Source organism: Oryzias latipes, chromosome 3 (genome assembly GCF_053564925.1).
Source record: "Oryzias latipes strain Hd-rR chromosome 3, Olatipes_Hd-rR_3.1".
Lineage (NCBI taxonomy): Eukaryota > Metazoa > Chordata > Actinopteri > Beloniformes > Adrianichthyidae > Oryzias > Oryzias latipes.
Genome location: NC_136239.1, coordinates 39,287,164 through 39,312,120, shown reverse-complemented (window position 1 = coordinate 39,312,120; position 24,957 = coordinate 39,287,164). Strand labels below are relative to the sequence as shown.

The window sequence follows — 24,957 nt, the reverse complement described above, 5'->3', positions numbered from 1 at the left end:
AATAATGGAGCCAAAATCTTTTATGAGGCCTAAAAACATCAATGAAACCAAAACACACATGTAAGGAATATTTAAAAGACGTTTTAATGACTATGATTATGGGATGTCCACAGGACACAAAGTGTGAGCATTTTTACATTTTCCCACAATATAAGAAAAGAAAACTTTTGTTCAAGGGATCTTTACAAAGTTTCACAGACACACAGAGTTTTGATCTTTCGCTTTCAAGCTTCGTGAGAAAACATGTTGGTTTTAGATTTGGAATGGTGTTAGCGTGGCGAGCTTGCAAAAGTGCCGTTCCTCTGTTGTTCGCACATTTTTTTTAACCAGAAACTGTAAAAAAAAAACAGTACAGTGGCATGTGAATTTTGGGCTCCAGCTGAATAAAACAGCAGAACATACAATGTGTGCTTATTATGAATGTGGTTAATTAAAAACCTCTGTTGCCAAGGAAATCCAAAAGTTTACTTTTGCAGGTTCTTCTAAAAACTACACAGACCTGTTCGTCGTTCCCAGCCGACCAAAACAAAAAATGGTTGCTATGGAGATGAAACCACCAGAAACGTGACCATTTTGAATGCAGTGCTGTTTCATGAATTTGCCGCGTGCGGCTCAAACCACGGTGGCTGGGGCAGAGTGAGGGAGGGGTGCAGCCACCGCTCAGCCAATAAGGGAGGGTCAGGAGGGGTCAGGTCACGCCTGGGGACCCTAAAACACCCCTTGATGCTTTAATGTTATTTAAAATAAACCACAGAGTGCAGAAAAGTTTGGGACCTTTTTTTTTGCTGTCATCAGCTTTTAAAAATGAAAAATAGAAAAAATGGTGCCTTTGTGTGCACCCATTTTTATTTATGTTTTTAATTTATTTTATAAAAGCAAGCGCTTTAGTCCACATTTTTATGTCTCCCTTAAGTGTCGTTCAATAACTATTTATTCCAGTTCAGCAGTTCTTTTAGACTTTGCTATTAAAGATATGTATCAGCATATTTTTTTTAAGTTTAGGAAAGGAAAACCAAGCTCTACCAGCTGAAGCTAATCAGGGAGTCAAATCTGTGTTTCAATTTAATAGATACATTTAACTTTATATAGAATTCAGAAATAAAACTTTGTTTTCGTCTCTACATGGGATTCCTCTCACGGCAGACTCTTGTCATTTAAAGGATATCCACCAAGAAGCTTCATCTATCACTTGAACATCCCTGGAGGAAAAATAACAGTTTTCCAGCATAGTCAAAAAATAAAAATAGACCATAAACTCATTCGAGTTCATTTTGTTTTTTTTTATCCTGGTAACAATGGCAGCATGTGAAGGAGATAGCAATGATGATAATACCCATCAGCAAGACAAGCGTGCAGTGTTAAAGCTGCTTCAGTTGCAGATGTGAATCTATCCTACAAGTTTTCTGCCTGAAGTCAAAGTTAATGAGCATTTCCAATGAGGTGTCACGACTGTCATAAATAATTTACACGCCGCATGTACGTTTTTGTGTTTCCATGGCCTGTCTGTCAGGATAAAAGGGCTTCTTTGCCAACAGTTAGCAGACCTGTGCTCTGTAAGTGAGCAGTTAATTACATTTTACACATCACTTTTGGTCTTGAAAGAATAATCCTGCTTTTCAGGGTGAAAATACAGTGAAGAGTCTTCCTGCCTGGGCTAATACCAACACTCAGACATGGAGCACTGCAGGTATTACAGGAATTCCTTCTAAGTTTGTGTCATAAATTACCAGCAGAATTTAATTATGTCTGGATTTTCTCTATCAGATCAGAATGTGGCGTTGAATAGAAAAATGTTGGCCCCACTAAATTCTAATTCCCAAGTGAGATTGATGAGATAAAAACTTTAAATGATCGTGATAAACGCTCTTTTATGTGATGTCAAAAATGCCGTTTAAAAAAAAAGACAGCTCCTTTGGAAAGATGAAAGGTTTAGTGGGAAAAAAAAATGATGTTACTGTAAATAATTTGGTGGAATAATATTGTTGTTGGGGAAAATTAAGTTGACAGCAAAGCAGAAGTTATACTTGGAATTGGAATTCATGCTTTTTTTTTTTCATCCAATTAACAATAAAAACTTTAGCTAACTATAGCTGTATGTACTTATACTATATACTTATATATAGACACTATATTAAAGTAGACACTTTTTGGAGATTAAAAGAGATGCTTGCGCATGGAAGCAGAGTGGATTTATATAAAAAAAAAACAAAAAAAAAAACGGCTCATCTTTGGTTTATTTTTTTTTCGTTTCTTATTAAAAATATATTTACAAGCATCAACATCAAGGCAAACAAACTTGTCTGCATCATCACAAACAAAAATAAACAGTTCATATCACATAAACTATACAAACAGGGATCACGTCTTAAATTTGCTTAATGGAAACAACACAATTTCCAAAAAAGATGCATTTATTGAACAAAAGATTTTGCACTAGGAGGAGGTGTTTTTGGAGTTTATCGAAGTGGACATTTTTCGAAGAAATGCACTGGAAACATTTTTTTTCGAATTAAATGAGTCACGTGACCAACAACCAGATGGCAATGCACTTCTTGGTGGGAACTGGCTGCCCTGAGCCCCGCACAGCGAGCGCCACTAGAGGTTCCACAGCGTCACGCAGCTCATTAAACGCTGAATGTCACGGGCAGTAAATAGATGGAATCTCTGCTTCGCTTTCATCTGTAGCTGCTCCAGCACTCGCCGCTCCATGGCCTAATGAAGACGCCACCGACGTATCCTTTGACAGATGATGATGAGCGCTATTGCCGTGGCAGAAATCTCCACACATTTTGTTGTGTTATGAAACAGGAAAAAGGGTCCCACTGCTTACTTGTTATAACGTGTTTTTTGTTTGTTTTTTTTAAATACCGTTTAACCGGCTTCTCACATGCTTCTCTGGCTCAGGACAGAGACTGTCAATGGTGGTCTAGCTGCACGGCACACGCATGGCACACACATGGCACACGCATCCTTTTTGTAAACCATGTTCTTATCCGTCGCCATGGTTCTGAAGGACTTATGAGCTGGTTTGTGTTTACTTGGATAATTAATTAATGGAAACGTGAATGTGTTTTTTTGACATTTCTAGAATTTCATTAAAGTTTTGCACATAAGTGTCATGGAAACAAAGCCAGTGTGGCTTTTTTTTATATATATACAAAAACCTTAGATATATTTTTTTTTTTATTGAATGCTATGCGCTTCCATGCTTAATACCATAAAATCCGTATATTTTATTTTTTTTAAAGGTAAAATGTAAGAAATCTGTAAAAAATGTGTTTGTATGTCTTGTTAATGTAAATCAGAATCAAAGATAGTAAATACCACCAAACCTATTCAGCTTACCATTTTCTACACGATTTATATTTTATTTGTGGGTTTTTCTTTTTATTCTTTAAAACACACTGTTTCCCCTATTTTACTCTAACATTTTTTTTTTTTACTTGTCAAACTTTTTAAGAATCATTTTTCTTATTCATATAAATTTTGCAACTGTGCTGGCTAAAGTTCACAATTCTGAGGTACAGTGAACGCATCATGAAGTGAAGTTCATTTTATCTCAGAAAGAAAGTTTCTATGACGTCTTTGCACCCTTTAAAACTAAGCAAATTATTTTTTCAAACTGTATTTGTCCAAAGTTTGTATTATATTTAGGTACATTTTATCTGAATAACTCCCAGATAAATTGTTTTGCAACAGTAACTAAATACCAAGAAAACAAATCAGTGCATCTTTAACACCTTGTTGAAATTGTGTGAAGACCAAACTTAGATTTTGATTGTCTTTACAGCAGATACTTGAACACAAAGTTGAAAAAAGCTGTGCGCACGTTGAAGCATTCAGAGTGATTCGAGTGTTTGAAATGGCATGGATCAAAATTGGTTTTCAGAATTGTTTTTTTTAGGCCTTTTCTCCACGGCTCACCTTGCATCAGAGAGGTTGCCGTTGTGACGGTCTCAGGAATGCCGTCCTTGCTGTAAATCGATTGGAGAAATTCTGGCACGCAGTCGTTTTCATCGACAATTACAACTCGGACCTGAGAAGAAAGAGAGAAGGAGAGAGACAGAAGGTAAAATGGGAATGTATTTGCTTATAGACATGACTTCAACCTTCTTTCATTTCCGTGTTATTTCAGTTAGTCATATGTTTATATGACTTCTATCTTATTTATTATTATTTTTATATTTACAAGCATTTGTAGACTGGTAGTTAACCAACAGCATTTCTTCTTAATTTCATGAATTGGACAGTTCTTATTGTAAAGTGAGCTAAATATTTCTAAAAATCATTTATAAGCAATGTCCATGATCTTTCCCTCTGCACACGGAGTTCCAGTTTTGTCAGGATAAGTCATTATTTTCATACATGCACTGGCTCCTCTGCTGCTTTCATGTCGAGTTTGCATGTGCAAAACCTGCTGAGAGGAAAAGATTAGGACTCTCACTGGGACAGTGTTATGAAATGTTGTAAGTCTGGGATTACTCCTGCAGACACTGTGGAAAATTGGTTTTCCTTGCATCTAGAGTGGTTTTCATCTGCGAGTAACCATATCCATAACCCAAAGCAAGCTTCATCCCGGACTCCTCCAAAGGCGTGCCTCCGGTTTATCTTTGCTCTTCAGGATGCTGCAGAGCGTGGGTGAGCGGAGAACGGCGCACTTTCCCAGACCCCGGTGCTAACAAAGGAGATGAACTGGACCCTGCATGGAGTAAGCAAGACGCTGTCAAATGTTCTGAAATGCTGTTCATCGCTGACGAGACGACCCACGAAGGCGCCCCCAACCAACATCAGAGACTGAGCTAAAGGTTCTCCTTTATTTTTTTTTTCTTCCAGCACGAGAAGACAGATCACTCTGGTGTCCCCCACACACAGCGAGGGGGTTGTAAATACAACCGGCATTAGGTTTGAGAAGGTAAAATGAAATTCTGCAATATCAGTTAATCCGTCAGCAAAGATCAGCAGGGATGAAAATCAAATCTGGCCATGTCAACTCCCGGAGGTGTTTGTTTGCAGCAGAAGAAAAAGTCAGCGAGGAAGGAGAGGCGGTTATTTATGCATCTTTCTGATTGTTTCCTCACAAATAGCTGATTATCTCATCTCTGCGGGTCACCTAGGTGACACATACATGCATATCACACACCCTCGTCATTCTGGCCTTGTATGAAACTGTGTTTGTGTTGGTTGGCTTTCTGACTTCAAATATAGACCTACATTATTTCTCTGCTTTTCTGCACAGCTGTGTCAGTGTTTTTATCCCTTCACTCTCAGTAGCTGCAAGCAAAATGTGAGAAACAGACTCGCAGCTTCACAGCGGTGCTGTCTTTTAGACTTTTTCACAAGTTCACAGGAGAAGCAAGTTCACAAAAAATGTTTAAAAAAAGAGAGAGAGAGAAGAGCACAGTGAGCATGAAGCTGTGTTTCTCCTCAGACACCTTTCTGTTTGCTTTTCTCAGTCGGAGGTAACGATGCGTTTACACGACCGCGGGGCAGGGAGCACGAGAGCTTACATCTCCTTCAAGAAACTTCCAATTAAAATTTTATTTGGGCAACAGATTCTTTAAATATTCCAGCAGAAACTCAACTGCTTCCTTTAATGTTGCAATCCTTGTCTTTTCTTTGAATACTTTTGATTTATATATGATAAACTTTTGAAAGACGCATCTAAATGTAGGAATACTCTTCCTTTTTTGTCAATCTATACAACTGAAATTTTTTGTGATGAAAATAAATTCAAAATAATATCAGCAAATTTCAGTAGGTTCACTCCAAAAAAAGGTTATTGATTCATTAATCTATTTTATTGTATTTCTCCTCCCAGGTGAGCCTCTGAGAGCTTCTCTTCACCTAAATTCTGAGAATTGCACCATGCAGGCAGCCCTGACTTGTTACCATGGTTACTTGCATCACTTCTAATGAAACTTTCTTGTAAGAATTTGTATGTATTGTTCAAGTTGTCAATTATGCATCATCTCTAAATTTCTTGTAGATTTCAAAGAAGGTATTCAAAAAATATATTGAATTAAAGTTGATGAAAATCTACTTTTTAACATGTTCTCGTGGCATTTTTCTGTTGGTGGAAGATGTAAAGAAAGAATATTAGCTGAAAATTACATTTCTTAGCATTTTTTTAATTCAAATTGTTGTGACTCAGGAGAAGATTTTTAAAAAATTGTGTTAAAAATTAGTTTAATGTTTATGACAAAGAAAAGACTCTGGGTGGGTCATAAACTCCGACCTCTAAGGAACCGTGAGGATTCCTTTATCCCAGAAAACAACACAGGTTTTTTGATTTTGGCTAAAACGGTATAATCTGGCTTTGAAAATATATAAAAGATGATCGGAGTGTGACTTTAACAAAATAAAAAAAATAAAAACACTGCAGTTGCAACATGTTAGGATCTCAGTCTGTTCCTGTCTCTCTCTTTCTTTCTCTCTCTCTGCCCCTCTCTCTCGCTGAGGGGGGACCGGAGGGTTGCCGGAGCTGCCTCCTCCCCTGATCCCACCTACTACTCACCTGCAGCCCATGTTCCCATTCATACTCCTGCAGTATAAATACCCAACTCTTTTCCTCACACGATGCCAGATCGTCTAATATTCCTGCCTGCTCACACTCTCAGTTCCAGTCCCGATTTCCAGCTACACCTCCTGAAATTACACATCAGCCACCTCACCTGCTGGCCAGCCACAGCCCCGCCCTGCCTCTTCCTCTGATTGAGACTTCTGGTCTTAACAAACGGTCTAAACCTTCATTTGCCTGCTACTTTGATCCACCTGTCCTCCATTGCAAATATATACAAAAAAATATACATTTGTGAAGATTCTTTATGATTTAAGTGAAGTTAAAGCCCTAGCGGTCATGAAGACAGCTGCTGCAGATGTTTTAGTTTCTCCATTTGGGTTGTTATTTAACCATATCACCACACATACACTAATCATCTTAAAGTAGGGCCCATGTCAAATCAAAGGTCATCAAAAGAAACAAATAGAGAATACTGCAAAATAATAAAAATAAAAATTCATAGTAATGAATAATTGTATAGAATCCCTGCTGGCAGGAATAGACTCCTGCACGGCTCTGACTTCTATCAACATGAAGCTGCAGAAAGTTTACAGATGTATTTCTTCATTCTTTGTTCCACAGTCAGGATCCATTTTCCTGCTGTGGTGGGAGTTTTGATGTATGCGCTCTGAGAGCGACAATCGCACCATTCCTGCAAAAAGGAAATTGTGCCATCTTGTCTCCCAGTATGCGGAATATTCTGGGTGGTTTACCACGATGTGGTTAATAAGACTGAAAGCAAAATGACTTTTGAGTTTTTAACTATGTTATACAACAGCTTTCACTTTCATGCTGAAGGTTCAGTCGGATTCTTTAGACAGTGTCTACTGTGACACCGCCGAGCCAAATCAATAAAGGTTGTTAACCAAAGAATTTCAGGCCTTTCACTCTCTGAAAATTTACTGTCCTTGAGCTGAACAGTCCTAGATCAGCTCTTTGTTTAGCCAAAAGATTCTTAAGAGTCTGTGTTTTTCAGAATAAAAGCACTAAAAGAGTCCGTGTGTGCAGGTCAGGGTGAAAGCTAGATTTAATGAAAAAAAGAGGGGAAGTCAAGAGCGATGAAGCAAGATGAGCTCAGACACACATAAGGCAGAGCATGTGTGCGCAGAGCGAGGTGAGGAGCTGCAGGCGGGACTCAGGCTGGTTAGGTAACTAATGGTGCCGATGAGGCATCACTCCTGGAGTGAGAAACTTGGAAACTACCTGCAAATTAAAGTTCCGCTCTGAGAGTCGGCTGCACCCGAAAACGCAGAGCGTCCGTTCTCTATTCTGACAGCCGGCAACACCTTCATTTTGCAGCAATTACTTTCATAAACAAAAAAAATAAATAAATAAATTGAATGAAGAAAGTTGCTATTCTATAAGTCCTCAAGGGAAAAACTTTAGGGCATTTGAAGGAAAAGATGCCACTAAATGTGGCCCCGAAACACACAAAGCAAGAAACATCCTATTCCTTGAGGATATAAGCAGCAGAGGTATGAGTCAGTGCTATAAAATCCAACAAACACAAAATAGCATGCTTCAATTAGTATGTGTTCAGGGCTACCTCTTGTCTTTTCTACTATTTCAGTGTCTCCTTAGCTGCTGTAGAGAGCTAAGAGATAGACATTTCATCAAAATATGACAGCCTCCATTTTAAAATCACATTTACTTTGAATTATTTACCTATTAGTCACAAATGTATGGACTCTTAGTGAGTTTAGCTTCTGCAGGTTAAAGCCAAGGAAGACGCAGAGCAGGCGAAACCACATCAGACCATAAGGCAGAAAGCAGCAATAAAGAAAATAATGAGGCGGCTCTTTTCTGGCAAGCGGACTGTGCAGCCCATTTTGATGGAGAGCCTCTTTATTGTGGATTTCAAAACATTCGCACCACTTTCTTGCAGGTAGGCCTGCATTTTAGCTGAAGGGGTTTGTTTTTGCAGCCTGACCAGCGATGACGGTCATTTTCTACAGACTACAGATACAAAAACTGCTGTTTGTACCTCAAGTTCTGTTCAGCACCAATGTCCCCCTTGATGTAACCCTTGACTGTATCTAAGAACTGGACTGAGTGACCCCTCCCCCCTGGCGTTCCAAACAGGAAGTACCTGCTGGTTCCAGGAAGCCAAAATCCCAAAGACTTCAATAGAGAAATAAACAGCTGTTAGTCATTCTTTAGGTCAGAATTACTATTGTTGCCATAATACCTTTTAATTTTGTTTTTTTTAAACAGGTTCTTGATAATCCTGTTCTTTATTTACATACTTGAAAGTTATCCAAGTTATAAACTGACCGATGCTAAAATAAAAGTAGTGGGTTGGTGGCCCCCACATGCAACATTTGAAATGTTAGATTAACAGATTTCATTCAGCCTGCTTTCAAGTGGTAGAGGTGTGGACTTTCAACAAGGTAACTCCCGATTGGCCAGAGTGGTTGCCGTAGCAACATTGACTCAGATCGACTCACTGCCAATCACTGCTAACTGAGGTTTTTTGGTTTCAGCATGGCGGCGTCCATATTGCAAAAAAAAAGAAAAAAAGAAAATGATTGACTTCATTTGATCTATGAGTGTTGCATTTTCAGTCCAGTTCTCATTTACAGTCAGTATATTCAACATACTTTATGTTAGCACTTTTCAGGAAAAATGTATTAGTTTATGTAATTTGGACCATTTAAATGCAACTTCATTTAAATGAAACATTTTTGTGAGAAACTGTTTTTAAGGTAATCTTTTATAAACTTTTATAAAATTTCAATCGAATTTACAGAAATGTGAAAAACAGCACAAAAACAATATTTACTCAATGTTTATACTTTTTTTTATCCTGAAAACTCTTTAGACTGTAGTGGACACACATTGTAAGCGTCTTGAGCGTCTGGAAAAGCACAGATAAATCTAATCCTTTAGTGTGAAAAGCTAAAAAAATAAATAAACATGAATGCGTATTAAAGTGCATGAAAGGTGTCCAGATGGAGCTAAATGTTTGCAGCCAATGAGCTAGAAATCAGTCCAAAGGATCAGTAGATCAGAAAAATGAACAGAAATTTCCCAAAAGGGCACATGGGTTTAAAACATATTTTACCCTGCAGCAACTGCATCTCTTAACTCGTCTCTAAGGTGATGGCGTGGCTTATTCAACTCTCACAGCTAATTTGGGCTAATCTAGTATTTTTAGCAGCCAGAAAAGTATGCCAGAGTTTGAATAAGTTATCTCAATTTGATCACAGTTCTTTGAGCCTTTCCTTTTACAATGAAATCTTTTTTATTTTTTTCCCACAACTGCTACTGTCAAGCAACTTTATCCAAGTGAAATCTGACTTTTATTTTGATAATCCACACTGTAGCCACAAGGGGGGCAAGTCTTGGTATTCCTGTGCTGGTCCCCAGCCGGGATAAAATACAGGGTTGTGCTAGGAAGAGCATCCGGGGTAAAAACTCTGCCAAACCACCTGTGCAGGTAAAGCTGATTCACTGTGGTGATCCCTACAGGGATGTGCCGAAAGGTGAACAACAACATTTTGATAATCCACATATTCCTATTTTTGTTCATCTTCACTCCCAAACACGAGTTCAACCTCTTCAACTTTGCCACCAGCCTCTTTGCTCAGTGCTACAGTCTTAAGCTCCAATTCTTTCATCTTGCTGCCGCTCTTGTCACACATCATCTCTGTAGCATCTGTGCAGTCATGACCCTTGAAGATATATTTTTTATAAACTATAGGTATGTGCTGCTGTTCAACAGTAAGAGCTGGGTTCGTTTTTTTCCGATTTAAGGAAGAAAGGCTGAATAGCCTTGAGGTGGTTTACTTCTGCTGCTTCACAGAGGTGGGTCATTTTACCTGTAGTTCTAGCTACTATGTGTTTAAACAAGTGTGCGTTGATTAGAGAGGAGGAAGTGTTTTTTTTCCCCAAAGAAAACTGTTAATTAAGCGGCTGGGTAGCTCGGTTGGTGAGGTAGAAGGCTGCCACGCAGGAATCCAGGGTTTGATTCCCGGAGGGGTATAAACAAGGGTACTGGGGGGGCAATTACCATATCAATGGCAAGCAATTAATATTTACTCACTTGTAAGTACAAAAACAAAGTTGCTCTGTATAATTCAATCCAAACTGACTGATTTTGACATCAGAAGTCTGGTATGTGAGGATAAAAAGTCTCTAAATATCTTACTGTTAGCAATGTTTGGTTTGCTCTTTGGTATGTAATCCTCAAACCATCTCTAATGTGTTTGCATATCGCTGTATTTGCTCCAGCTATTGGCTTTGTTTGGGAGGATTTCTCCCCACATGAATTCAACAATGGTAGGCTCCAGCTGCTGGAACTGTGCTCTTCTTGATGGAGATTTTGCACCCATCCTACTTACTGCTGTGCCATCCATCCATCCATCCATCCATCTATCCATCCATCCATCCTTCCATCCATCCATCCATAGAACCTACAAAAACTCCAGCTACTGTGCTTTTGGTTTTTAAATTCATGGATGGACGTTCTGACTAAGACAAGCATGACCAAAAAAAAAAAAAAAACACTATCTAGTCCAGCAAGTCCTCAGATTAAAACATCCAGAACATATAAAATGTTGATTTATGGGACAATTTCCAACTCTTCTGTGATTTCCAATTCTTCCTGCTGCTGTAGTGTCTTTTTTTCCCCTTCTCATAACACACTATTCTTTTACACATTTTTATAACTCATCAACGCCTCTGTCTTTTGGATGCTCCCTTTAGGGGTACAGAATAAATCATCTGTCACCATCTAATCCTCTTCTGTGCATCCTCATCACTCACACCAACCTTCCCCCTGTTCTCCTTCTACTTCCATGAACCTCCTCTTTAGTCTTCCTCTTTCCTGGTATCTCCAACCTTAGCATCCTTCTACGAACATCATCGCTGAAACTGTCCCAACCTGCTTTCCTGCATTTATCTCCATCCTGGTTACTCCCAAAGAGAACCTCAACATCTCCATCTCTGCTACCTCTAGCTCTGGCTTATGTCTCTAAACCAACAGCATGGCTGCTTCCACACCTTTCCTAGTATTCCTGCTGACACTCTTGTCAGCCTACATGCTTTTTCCATTGATGTCAGGGCAAAAGACGAACAGAGTAATCTTTTGACTATTATTGCTGCTCAATTCCTTTCTTACATTTCACCATCTTTACTTTGAGGATTTATTTCCATTATTTTTTTGCACTCTGGCTCTGTGTGTTACTGTATGTCAATGAGTTATTTAAGCTCTTTTTCTTCCTGTTGTTGGGTCCTCTTATTTATTTTTATTTATTTATTTTATTTTTATTTTTCCACAATGCGTCGAAAGCAACAAATCTCACAATACAGAATGTGGAAAAAATGGACATCCCAGAAGCAGCTGCTTATTATTAGGGGTCCAGCATTTTAGACAAGCATAAAAATACAAAAGATAACCACACACCATAACAAGCTATCAGAGTTGACGCGTTAATGCAGTTTCTTATTAGCACAGCATAAAAAAAAGCAATGGCGATAACACAGGTGGTTGAATTAGCTTCATTCCATTCAAGCTGTTGTTGGAAATGTTCCACTCATGTATTTAACTGAAATTAGGGGAAAAAAATACCTTTATGCTCTAAAATATAGTCAGTGTAATTTTCTTTGTTGTACCAGTGGTCTGCACCTAAATTAAATAACTATTAAGCATTTACTTTATTTGAATTTCTGAAACATTAACCGAAACAGATGGGTATAGTGTGCAGATCACTGCCAGAATGTGCCTGTTAATCACTTTTTGTAGATTTGCTAAGTTATTAACAGAATTTACATACAGATTTAAATTGTCCTCTGGACGCAGAAACTACATGGGGATCATTGTAAATCTGTCCTGCTTCAAACGGTGCCACAAAAACAGGAGTAAAATAACCTTCCCACCCTCCTAATATCGGTTATACACCAACCAAGGTCACTCTCAATGGGAGCTGCATCACAGAAGCTAAAACAATCCACTAAAAGGTGTGCATCTCATGAGCAATCATTCTTTACCAGCCTCTTATGCTACAAAGTTTGTTACCTCTGCTGATGTTAAAGTTACACAACAGGCTTTTGTCGTATAGGAATCAGATCAAATAAAAGCCAGCCAGGAACCGTCCTGAAATATTGATCTTCAGTGATCCTGGAAAGACATTATACCTTAGTCACAACCACTCTCACTTGTGGGAAGGGCTGTCTGCAGGGTAAAAAATGGGCACAACTGTAGAGAACACGCCAGTGGTCCACAGGAAATATCAATGCCGTAGACCACTTGGTGAACGTGTAGAGAGTAAAGGTTGCACATGATACTGTAAGTGCATGCAACTTTGAAAATGCTTCTCCAGACACTGACCACAGGCACAACAATGGTACGTTCCATTTTCATGATGTCCTTTGAGGTGACCGTATGACACAACGGCACTCATGTTAACCCAGAGGAACCCATGGTGACGTCAGTGTAACAGAAAAATATCCGAAATGGACTCGTCGTCCACCTGGTTTGAGGTAAAATACACAGAAATTTTTTTGTTTTGTTTTTTTTATTGAGTTTTTAGCATATTTTCAAAACAGAAAACACTAACAGATCACAAGAACGATTTGTGGAAAGGAAAAGAAAAAGAAAAACAAAAAAAACAGAATAATGTAGAAACAGAACTGAAAAAAATAAAAATAAAAAAATAAAATAAACATAGATAAAACGACAATATTTAACTGTTTTTTGCAAACTCATTAATAAAGGTGGACCAAACATTGAAAAATTTCCCTTCCCGTCCCTGCAAGGTCTACCTAATTTTCTCTAAATCTAGAAAAAACAAAAGGTCTCTGATCCACTGGATGTGTGTGGGGGGCTGTTCTTGCTTCCAATTTAAAAATTTAAAAGTATGATGCTGCATGCAACTAAGCATCTGAACTGAATTACTCTTATTTCTTTTTAAAAGTTTGGGGATCTGTGATTCCCAGAATTCCGAGGAGGGGGTCCAACTGCACCGTCTGGTTTAAAATTTCTGACAGTGTCAGAGAAACATCAGACCAAAAGTTTGACAGCTTAGTGCAACTCCAAAACATGTGCGACAAAGATGCTGGAGCCTGTCCACAGCGTATACAAAAGAGGGTCAACGTCAGGGAATATCTTACTCAGTGTGTGCCTGGTCCAGTGGAGCCTGTGTATTATCTCAAACTGAATCAAACCATGCCTGGCACAGATTGAGGTTGTGTGTGTGGAGCCTTGAGCTTGATCCCATTGCTCTTCTGAAATATTTAGTCTGAGCTCTTCCTGCCAGGCCTCCCTCAGGTGCTGCAAGGTGCTATGACCATTGAGGTGGCTCAGTTTATTGTCCAAATGTGAGGTTCCCCCTCTAGTCGCAGGGTCTTTCAAAAATAATGAATCGGTAACAGATTCCTCTGGGAGTTGTGGGTAATTTGGAGAGTTGTTTCTAACAAAGTCTCTTACTTGCAAAAATTTAAATAAGTGAGTGTTAGGCAAGTTATATTTGTCTTTTAACATTTCAAATGATGGAAACAAACCATCAATATAGAAATCTTTGAAACCACGCAGTCCACGATCATGCCAGTCAGCAAAATTATCATTTTTCAGTGAAGGAGAAAACAAATGGTTTTTAACAATAGGGCCTGACAATGGATTTCACAGAATTTTATTTTTACGAAAAAAATCGGTCTGGGCTCTTATGGGATGGCTCTTATGGGTTAGGATGCAGCTGCTCCTCTCTACGACTCTCCCCGGGCCCAGACAACCCAAAAACCTGCAGTACCTGTTCGGGTCAACACCCAGTGAAGAAAGTTTTATTATACTGTACACAACTACTGAAGTTACTAAATATGTCACAATCTCTGTGTCAGTGCTATAGATGTCCAATAACTATCCCCAAAACCCAATTTAACCCTATTTGCCCCTTGGTATTCAATACTAGCTACATTTGTAGATTTTCAATCCTACCTTTCCCTCATATTTTATTTCATTTTTCTGAACCAACAGACGAACCAACAGAGCTTATTTTCTAAATCAAAGACTGTTGTTTATGTGTTAAGTTTCCTTCCAATAATTTTGGTTCATTTCCTTTGGGAATGAATTTATTGTATTACTTTCTTGGGTATCTCAAATATTTTGAGTTATGACTTAAGGTTTGTTCATGATTTCCTTGTCCACAAAACCTTAAATGATCTGCAATTGTATAATACCATTATTTGTTCCAAAAACTTTTCAAAATATGCTTCTTTATTTTTAAACACTTCTAATTTGACTTATGGTTTCTTATTTTTTGTTTATGATGTGGTTTAACACAGAATAAAACCACGGAGGTTCTATGGACCTTCCTAAAGACTAAATGGATCAACAGTCAAACCTGGTCCGGTACTGCTGAATCTAGTGTGACAGGGAATTTTAGTCAGTTTTAATGAGATTTTAATGTTAGCTGAGGTATTAGGATTTGAACCACCAACCCTGTGGCTGGGATGTGATTGCTAAACCCTCTGAAATGCAATTATCTATCTGTAAAACCTGCACCAGAGTGGCCTGATCTGTGGCTGATATCAGCGCTGCAGCATGAAAGGAAGCCTACAAAGGTGTAACACCACCATCCTAGAGTCGCGTTCACAGAGGAGTCAAGGCCTGCTCAAACCCCCATCATGCCTGCCATGGCATGATGAGGCCCTCCAGCCTTCCACCAGAAGCTTAACATGAACTCATCCTGGACACGTTTTACCTTCAAAACAGAACCGCCGGCGGTTCTCTGAAAAGAGCTAATCGTTAGAGAAAACATCAGCGTTGGAGGTCAAACTGAAATGATGAAAACAAAGCAGCACCATCCTCATCCCAGAGCGTCCGTTTGTCCTCTTGTAGCAACCAGAGGGAGTCACATGAGTGGGTTATTTCTGCAGAGATTCATTTCAGTTTTGAGCCTTAGCATCTTTTAGGGAAGTGATGAAGGTAGTTTGTGTAACTTTTCTACAGAAATAATCATTTCAGTTTTTCAAGTACTGTCTGGGTTTAATGGGACCTCATTGATCAAATAAACGCATCATTAAAATGGTGAAAAAGATTAATGTAGCAGTGGCTTGTCACCATTTGCTGGAACCATAACAATAAGAATCCATTTACAAAAGCACCAAACCCAATGCTGCCCTCCACACACCACAGTTTGGGTGGTGTGGGATGAGGGGGCTGAGGAATAAAAAAGTTTGATTCAATTCTGTGCATAACCTGTGATGACCAGAATATGAAAACACATCTTAAAAGTTGAATTAACATAGAAAAACTGTTACTATCATATGCACAATTGCACAACAAAGAAAAAAAAAACAGAATTTGTATTTATTTTTATTTTTCTTACATTGAGAACTTTGAGGTAAATATTTCACCCAAATATTTTTAGAACAATTGAAAAAAAAATTGATCCAATCTAAACTACCCCCCAAAAAGGCTATCTTTACTCTTGAATAGATTAAAACATGTTTTTTTCTTTTTTTAAGTTTGCATCTGGCAAAGTATCCAGCAGATACTCTAGAAGCCCAAAGTGCCAAACAAAATTAAAGTTGACTCTACATCATTAAATGAAGTTTTTGCTTGTAATAACTTATTTGACTGTATTTTCTGACAATGCATAATAATTTTGTATTTCCAGTTTTAAGATCCCATTCAGATTGTTTGATATTCTCATTAACTAAAATTGCCTGGTGCCCACAACTACTAGCTTTCATTTACGGTACCTTGGGAGAAAATGTGACATTGCAGGACTGATCTGGCCGTGCAGGGTTTGCCCACATTTCACATCAGGCGAGGAAGTGTTCAAAGCCATCTGTGATTAATGCTCTCTGATCAACAATAAAGACCAAGTTTCTGCAACCAAAGAGGCAGATCTGAACCAGAGAAGATGCAAAAATCCTATCAAGGCTGGTTTTGGAAACATGTCTAGTTTTTCATACAACCAAGTAACAAAAAACAATGTTGTGATGGAGAATTGCTATTTAGAAGATAAAAGTGAAAAAATATAGGTTCTGTTTGTTTTGTTTTCTCTTGGTTGTTTCCTCATTCACAGGTATTTGCCTTTCCTGCCCCAGCTTTCCCACACAAGCTCTCTGTGGGCCACTGAGACCAAAAGGGGAGACGCTGCAGACAGATGGGTTCAGCAGGACATGTTTTAGCCCGAGGCCAGAGTAATGATGGAACCCAGACCAGATGCCTGAGCGCCTGCAGAAACAACAGCACTGAGCCTCTGTTCTGTCTCACTCCCTGACAGCTAGGGGGAGTCACCGGGAGTCCCAGAGCACTTCTTCCAATCAGACAAATCCATTAGTGTGCTCCGTTCACACCTTTAAAGACAAACATGTACAGTGGCTGTTTAAAGTGAGGGAACTGCTAGTGTTTATCTAACAAAAGGCTTAAAGATGCTTAAAGCTTAAAGACGACTCCTGTTGAGATACTTCAATCTGAAAGATCAACTGAGTGCCTCTTTCTGATGGCTAAAACCATGAAGGGTTATTAAAAGGTACATTTTTTGGCCAGAATTTGTAGCATTTGTAAAAAATAAAGCAAGAATGTCTATGAAGACTCTCATTCATCAAGGTAGATTCCATCATAGTAGTACGTTTAGGGGCTGTCATCTGGACTTAGTTTTTTTTAAAGTCAGAAGACGTTTCACCTCTTCTCCAAAAGGCTTTGTCAATTCTGAAATAGCTGGTAAAAGAGCTGGTATATATGTGCTCCTTTCCCAACCTGGTCATCTCTTCAGCTGTTAACGACCCAGGTGGAACTGGTTTGGTTTGTTTGGGTTTCAGAACACTGCCGTAGATGGCTGGAAGAATAAACCTGAGACCACCATTCTTATTAAGAGAAGGTTTATCCTTCTTGACAAAAATGGCTTCTTTCACTCCTCGCTCAAACCATCCTTTCTCTCTGGCTAGAATTCGGACTTTACTATCCACGAACGAGTGGTTTATGGCCTTCAGGTGGAGGTGCACTGCAGACTGAGGTCCACTTGGGTTGGCTCTGTGATGTTGGTAAAGCAGGTTGTCTAGAGCAGTGTTTTTCAACCAGTGTTCCGCGGCACACTAGTGTGCCGTGGGACATGGTCAAGTGTGCCGTGGGAAATTGTCCTCATTACCTGATTTAACAACATTTTCCATCTCCAGGATTTCAGCTCTGTGTTCATCCAAACAGGTCCTGACAAAACACTAACAAATTAGCTATATGAAAGATCATTAACTACTTTTTTCTTTGTGTTTATTTGATTCTATTAAAAACATTTTGATAAGAATGACGGTACCGCGAGTTAGCAGCAACTAACGTCGTTTTCTGAAAAGTCCCGTCCCTTTAACTGTCTCCACCAATCACTCTTGGATTCTTAATCACATGTCATCAGTCTGACCAATCAGAAGTGGTTAAAGTCTTCGCTTCCTTGCTCTGAATTCTGCTGATAAAGTCGCTCAGTTCCACCAAAAATACCAGCTGAAGCTCGTCTTTAGCGGTGTAGCTTTCCACAGAATCCAGTGTCAGGCCGTGGAACAAGTGAAAAAAAACTATGAAGCTCAGAGACACTAGTCTTTTTGCGTTCGGCTGATTATTTAACTACATCTCCCATGATGCATTGGGTTAAAAGTGACAGCGTGAGCGTGTCGTGCCACAACGAGTCTCTCCTCTTAACGTCTTGAAACAACAGCGAACACAAATCAAAAAGTTTTTAAATCTTCTAACTTAGCTATTATTACATCTATTAGAAAAAACAGCTGCAACTTCCAGCTTTTTCTGCCACAATTATCACAAAAATGCGACGATGTGAGATCATGGAGGGACCGTGGATCAATACAGACTGTTTTTATCCTTTTTTTTTTTTTAATGCTGGTGTGCCGCGGGATTTTTGTCAAGGCTAAAGTGTGCCGTGGCTCAAAAAAGGTTGAAAAACACTGGTCTAGAGGTTGTTTAGTTTCTCCTTTATACTGTTTATTGCAGTTCTCTTTGCAGTGGATAGAGTACACAACATTACTCTGTAGCTAGGAATTTTGTCCTTTGGATGAACCAGTTTTTGTCCGAGTTACTACTATGAATAAAGCAAGAAATATTAAAATTATACAGATTATGTTTTTCTTTCATCAGAAAAAAATAGATCCAAAATGCAAAATGGAAACAGTTATGTAAACATCTGTTTGCAGAACATCAGTTTAATTATTTGTCTGAATACTCAGCATTGCGGCTGTGGATTCCATCCTTTTATTTTGCTTATATGCTGCTTCGTTGGCATGTCTCGGTTTTTGCCTCTGGGCCATAAAAAAATGAAACTAAAAGCCAGTGAATAAAGATTAAAAGTGAGAACAAAACAAAAACAGTGGCTTTTAACGACGGAAAATAGTCTTTCAGGAATACTAACCCAAGTTGCATGAAAAAAAAAGTATATATTCGTAGTTAAATGATCAGCTCCCAATTGAGCCAACCAGAATTCACTATCATGTAGAGATTGTTTGACGTGCCACTGCTTCACGGCGTAGTTTTACTCTGTTATAACAAAAACCTCAGTCTACAGTATTTTAATTGGAAAAAATACATTTTTATGGAACACATACCAGTATTTTTCTCCCCCTTTAAAGCCTCAGGGTGCCAAAGCAGAAGAATAAAAGATCAACACAAAGACTTGGAGCCACAGGTTGAAGACCCTGCAACTCTATACCGTTTGTCATTTTTATTTCATGTTATTTTTAAAATTTACTTCAGTTCCGTGAAATTTGCATGTCGTGTGCAGGAAAACCCCAAGGTTTTGTTACTCTGATTTATTTCCTGTTTTGTTTCAATCCTTTTTTCAACCTTTTATCTTCAGCTGAACAGAAGAAAAAAAAAAATAAAGTTGAGTTTTTAAATGAGCATTAAAGTTTTAAAGAAGCTGTGTGGGCAGTCAGAATGCATTATTCTGCAAAGCTAACGGCCTGTTTTGCCACAGAAACGAAGCGGGATCTCAAACAATAATTTACAGGCTTTTGCATTTAATGATTTATTAGCTGTCAGCGAAGCTTTACTAAACTCGGCCAGAAGACTGACTTAATGTCTCTGCAAAAAAGAGATTAATCAAGGGACCTGAAACCAAGCTTACTTAAAATGAACATTTTCAGCTACTGCTGGGAATTAATTAATTTAAGTCTTACAGATTTAATGCAGTTTAAATACAGTTCTGTAATAGCTCAAAATAACCAAGAATTTCAGAATTGCTAAAAAAAAATGCTTTCATCAAAGCTCATTGGTTGTTTTGGTTTCTCAGAATCCATACAAAGATGATGGACCAGGTTTACACAGATGGCAAACTAGAATGACATACAAAAGTGGGGTACAAAAGTACTTTGGCAGTAACCGGGTCTGAAATTTCTCCTTGTAAAAAGATAAGACAGATCTGTAATGTTTATTACATACATGCTTCAATTGTGAGAAACGAAAATCTCTTTGTATGATTTTAAGCAACCAAGAACTCTTTCCCTTAAGAAGATTTGTATATATTAACTCGTTCATCAACAGTATTAACTTGTTTGAAGTGGTTACATGCATAAAAAAACACCCGTCCACCATCACCAGTACCAAAGATCTGTCAAAGGACACCAAAGAGAAGATTGTTCACCTGAACCAGACTAGGATGAACCAAATTACTAAAAGCAAGCAGCTTGGAGAGAATTTTTGGAGCAGTTATTAGAAAATTGAAGAAATATAAGATCACTGACAATGATCTATGTAAGATCCCACCTGGTGGGGTTCAAATGATCTTGCCATGAAGTGCCATGTGGTCAGATGAGACCAAAATGGAAGTTTTTGGTATATACACCACATGCCAGGAAGAAGGCTGTGTTGCATCCCAAGAACACCATACCCACTGTGAAGCATGGGGGTAGAAGCATCATGCCTTGGGGCTGCTTTTCTTCTAAGGGGTCAGAATAACTGATAAAAAAACCTGAATAGGAGCATGTATGGTGAGAGTTTGAGCAACAACCTTCTTCTGTTAGTGGGAGCATTACATAAGAAGGAAACAACTGTCCTTCGTCACTGCCAACCAAACTTGAATTGAAGATCTTCTTAAAGAAGTAACGGGTCTGTGATGGAAAGCATTCTTGTTTGTTTGTAGAAGCTAGATACCTACTTTTTGCACTTATACACATTTTGTTTTTCAAAAATCCTGTAGTGGGATTTCCTGGATTATCTATTCCAAATTCTGTTTCTCACAGTTGGTGTGTGTTTATGCTAAACATTACAATCTCATCTTTTTAAATAGGACAACCTGCAGAACCAGCGACTGACAAATACTTCTGTGCTTCACAGTAGCAGATCAAGGACCAAGATAGAAAATGTTGCTACAAGTAGACCTTGTACGATGTGTTTAAACAGCCATGCCAGATCAACCAGTGGTTGTGTGTACGTCAGTGGGAACATATGACTTCATAAGCAAGTACACAATAAAAGCACAAACCTCTGCTGCACTGCGGAGGCCCTTCTGGCCCTCAGTGGCACGCACTAAGAGCAGGTAGGGGTGCTGGTCGGTCTCGTAGTCAATAGAGCGGGTGAGGCTGATTTCACCTGTCTCTGCTGAGATAGAGAAGAGGCTGCTGGGATTGATGAGGAGGCTGTAGCTGATAGGTTTTTCTTGGAAGGACACGGCAGGTGTCACCAAAAACCTGTGGAGACAAGGGATTGGTACACTTCTAAACCATTGGACAACATTTGCTATCAGATTGATGCAAAATAAAGAAAAGAAAAATAGTGCTGTGTGTTACAGGAAAATTAAATGGGAAACTGATATTTTAGTCTTGCTGTTTCTTTTATTTTTGTTAAAAAATATATAAAAGACCATTGACCACCTGTGCAGACACTCTTGTCATACGCGAAACAGTTTACTCAAAATACTTTCTGCCACATACCATAACACTTTGTTAATTCAGGATTTTACATAGAATGCATGCATGCTTAATTTTACACCAGTGGATTCTGTTTTAATGTGCAGCGAATGCTTAGAAACATGTTATTTTTTTGCTTGGTTTACTTTCACTATTTGCAAATAATATCCAAAAAACAGAAGCTAAAGCTGCTCGTGGGGGGGGGGCAGTACAACGAGAAACAAGCTCTGACCAAGAAAATTACAAAAAACACCAATAAAGAAAAAGACGCAGTTTCACTCCTACAAAGCATCATCTTTAATTAAAACAATAGCGTACTCCCACAGATAACTATTTTAAAATGATCAGCACCAGATTAAAAAGGAGTTATACGTCTAACTGGTAACCAATGTAAGGACTTAAGAATAGGAGGGATGTGGTCAGTTCTCCTGGTTCTCGTCTAAACTCTCCAAGCAGTGATCTGAATGAACAGCAGCTTAATGCCAGTATTTCTTGAAAGGTGCAGATATAAGACTCATCAAGCCTACATTGCAATCATGTCTCAACAGAAAACCTCCAGGAGTTTAGCCTCTATAAGAAGCAGTGCAGAGATTCAAATAGACTTTGATAGTTTGTATCAAAACTACAATAAAGTTTGGTGCTATTTGCAAAACTTTGATGTTTTTTTTTAATTCTACACTTTTCCAGTCCGACAGCTGAGCAAGCAGATAAGGGCTGAAAGCCAATGTGCAAAGATGTGAACTCACGGTTGTCCTTCTGGGGTGTTTTCTGGTATGGCAATGATGTAGGAGGCATTGGTGAACTGCGGTGGGCGTGGGCCAGCGACCACCGAGACGACAGCGGGGGCGCTGCGGCTGCCGAGCCGGTCAGCAGCCACCACCGTCAGGAGATACTCTCTGTCCCGCTGCAGAGGCAGACCTGTTGTCCGTACGTGGCCAGTCTTTCGGTCCACTTCAAAACGTCCATCGCCCCCTGAGTTGGAAAAAAAGCACTGATGAGAAAAGAGCTCAGTGAGGGCTTTGGGTCCAGGTTTTCTTCCTGCTTGTTTTAATTGATGTCCGGTAAGAGGGGGCTTCTAAACACACATACCAACATGAGAAAAATGAACTCGACCTTTTGAGTAAATGAAAAAAAAATCTGTCATAATAATATTGAAGGGTAAACTGTATAGGTTGACAGGTCATGCCTAATCTGGAAAATTTGAAGTTGCAGATTTTTACAGAATCTTTCCGAATTTCTCTACCTACCTTCAGGCCCAACCACATTACTTTAGTGGCCGAATCCTTCTTAATGAAGCCAGGAGTCATTTTAGGATGCACGGGTCTAAAAACAACCATTGATAAATGAAAACTGTAAAGTAGTTATTATGATTTTTTTCCAATAATTATTAAATGTTTTAAGGTTGTAGTACCCCTCACTACATACTTGACAATTTTTTCTCAGACTGACATTAATATTTTTACACGTTTCTCTCTTGTTTAAAGTTTTAATCGAAAATAGTTCTTGTGTCACACACATGCTTCAGTGTTTTGAGGCTGTGTCTGTCCTCTCTGCTTTCTCACCATTGCAATTAATAACAAATGTCTTCACGGACGTTACGGATTGTAGGTCTGTCCATTTCCTCCCAGTATTCTCACCGTAGAGCTTACCGACTTATCTACCGGTACTTTGTTTAATGACACATATTCTAGTGGGTTTATTGTCGTTAGTTTTCTGTTTTCTCACTGCTCCAATGGCTAATTTATATGTTCTGCTCTGTAACAGCTGTTCCAAGGATTAAGTGTTTGTTCATCTGCCTCCTTAACTCTCATTCCAGCAGCTACTAATCGGCCTGTTGGTCCTGTATTTTTGGCTTTTGTCTGCCTCTTTCCTGTCATCTTTCCCTCCAACCAGTCACGGCAGATGGTCACCCTGTTGACGTTTGCCCCTGATCTTCTATTTAGAGGGGGTTTTCCTCTCTACTGTCACCTTTTATATCCTTAATGTGGGGATTACACATAAAACCTTTTGAATGTATTGTTTCTCACTTACAGAAGTCATACAATGAAGATATTAATGCTTTATTGAATTTTCTTGACTAAGATAGATAAGAACAATTATGACAAACTGTTGCAAAAAAATGGTGACTGAATTGACTCAACTTTATTGGACCTGGAAGTAAACTATTTTGTGTGACGTCACCATCAGTCGCTACAGTTGTCAAACAGTCAATTGTGTGTATGCGGTTTTTGTCCACTCACACTGATCTTTTTCATATAGTCTTCAGGTTACCAAAAGGTTTATAGCTAGAATATCTGGATTTATTTAATATTATGCGTTTATTTTCCTATCTATTTACATTTAATACATATGTGCCACTGTAGCGATTGTCTTGAAATGTAAATATTCTATATTACCAGGGACACATAAGGTATAAGGAAAAGAAATACAAATCATCATGGTTATTACTAAATTTAGCAGACCACTGCTTTGTCTGAGGCAAACTCTCAAATGGAGAAAAAAAATTTTTCTTTAAAAAGGTTAAAGTGACTAAATCCACTATTATAGCTGTTGTTCAGGTCCAGATGATGATTATCTTTTTCCTCAACATTTATTTTTGAAATGTGGACAGCCACTGCCAGACTTTGGATTGAGACAATAACAGGCCAAAATGACATTAAATTAAAAAAAACCTTAGTCTACACATGTATCCTGTTTCACAAATAAAGCCTAAAGGGACGTGAAAGCCTCCATGGCTGCTTTGGTCCAGCCAACAAAATAAGTTAGCACTATGACTCTGCAATCCATCAAAATGTCAATAATAACCCCAATTTAAAAAAAAATATTTGGACCATATGAACTTTGTAGAAGTCCTGCAGGAAATACCACCAGTCGACTGTTTGTATACACCTCACTCAAGCAGGCTCTTTTGACAAGACAGAATCAAGAACAGTGAGAAACATTCGAATTACCAGTCACCTGAATCAGACAGAAATGAAACAAGAATCCAGGTAGTGATTCAAAGCAAATGCAGTCATTTTCACTGCACTTTTATTCTCCTAAATAGTGTCTAAAATGAGGGTTTAAATTTGAAACTATAGGACATTATCACACAGGGAAAGCTCTAAAAATAGTGCAGAAACATTAAACTAACAGGATACTGTCTGTCTGCTTTTACTTTCCAAGCACTGATTAATAATATGGTAATAAAATTTTTTGACATATTTAATGCTTTCATGACATTAAGAATTAAAGTTTTAGTGAACATTTTTATTTTCTGACAGAGAGCTCTTTTAAAAAGGACTCAAGGTATAAATGGACTTATTACTCACAAAAAGACGTGCATCTATCGATCAGCTCTGGTGAAGAAATCTTGTAGCTAAATCACATTAAGGCATGCTGTGCTTCTGAGTTCTGCAGGTGCATTTGAGCAGCTAATAGACCATCAGAAACATGGATCGTACCAAAAAACATAGAATTCATTGTAAATGTCAACCAAAACTAATTCATTTTTTTGTGGGAATACAAATAAAACACTCTTGTATTTATTTTTTCCTTCCTTTTACCCA

At 38.5% G+C, this 24,957-nt stretch overlaps 1 protein-coding gene across 1 annotated transcript in view; it reads right to left on the bottom strand.

The window, feature by feature from the left end:
* Positions 1–24,957, bottom strand: part of si:ch211-186j3.6 (neural-cadherin) — a 445,044-nt gene that overhangs the window by 209,515 nt on the left and 210,572 nt on the right. Inside the window, exons 3-5 of the mRNA XM_023953704.2 lie at positions 22,156–22,381; positions 20,986–21,190; positions 3,925–4,036 (exon numbers count right to left, since the gene is read on the bottom strand). Coding sequence (XP_023809472.1) covers positions 3,925–4,036; positions 20,986–21,190; positions 22,156–22,381 — 543 coding nt within the window. The remainder of the gene's footprint in view (positions 1–3,924; positions 4,037–20,985; positions 21,191–22,155; positions 22,382–24,957) is intronic.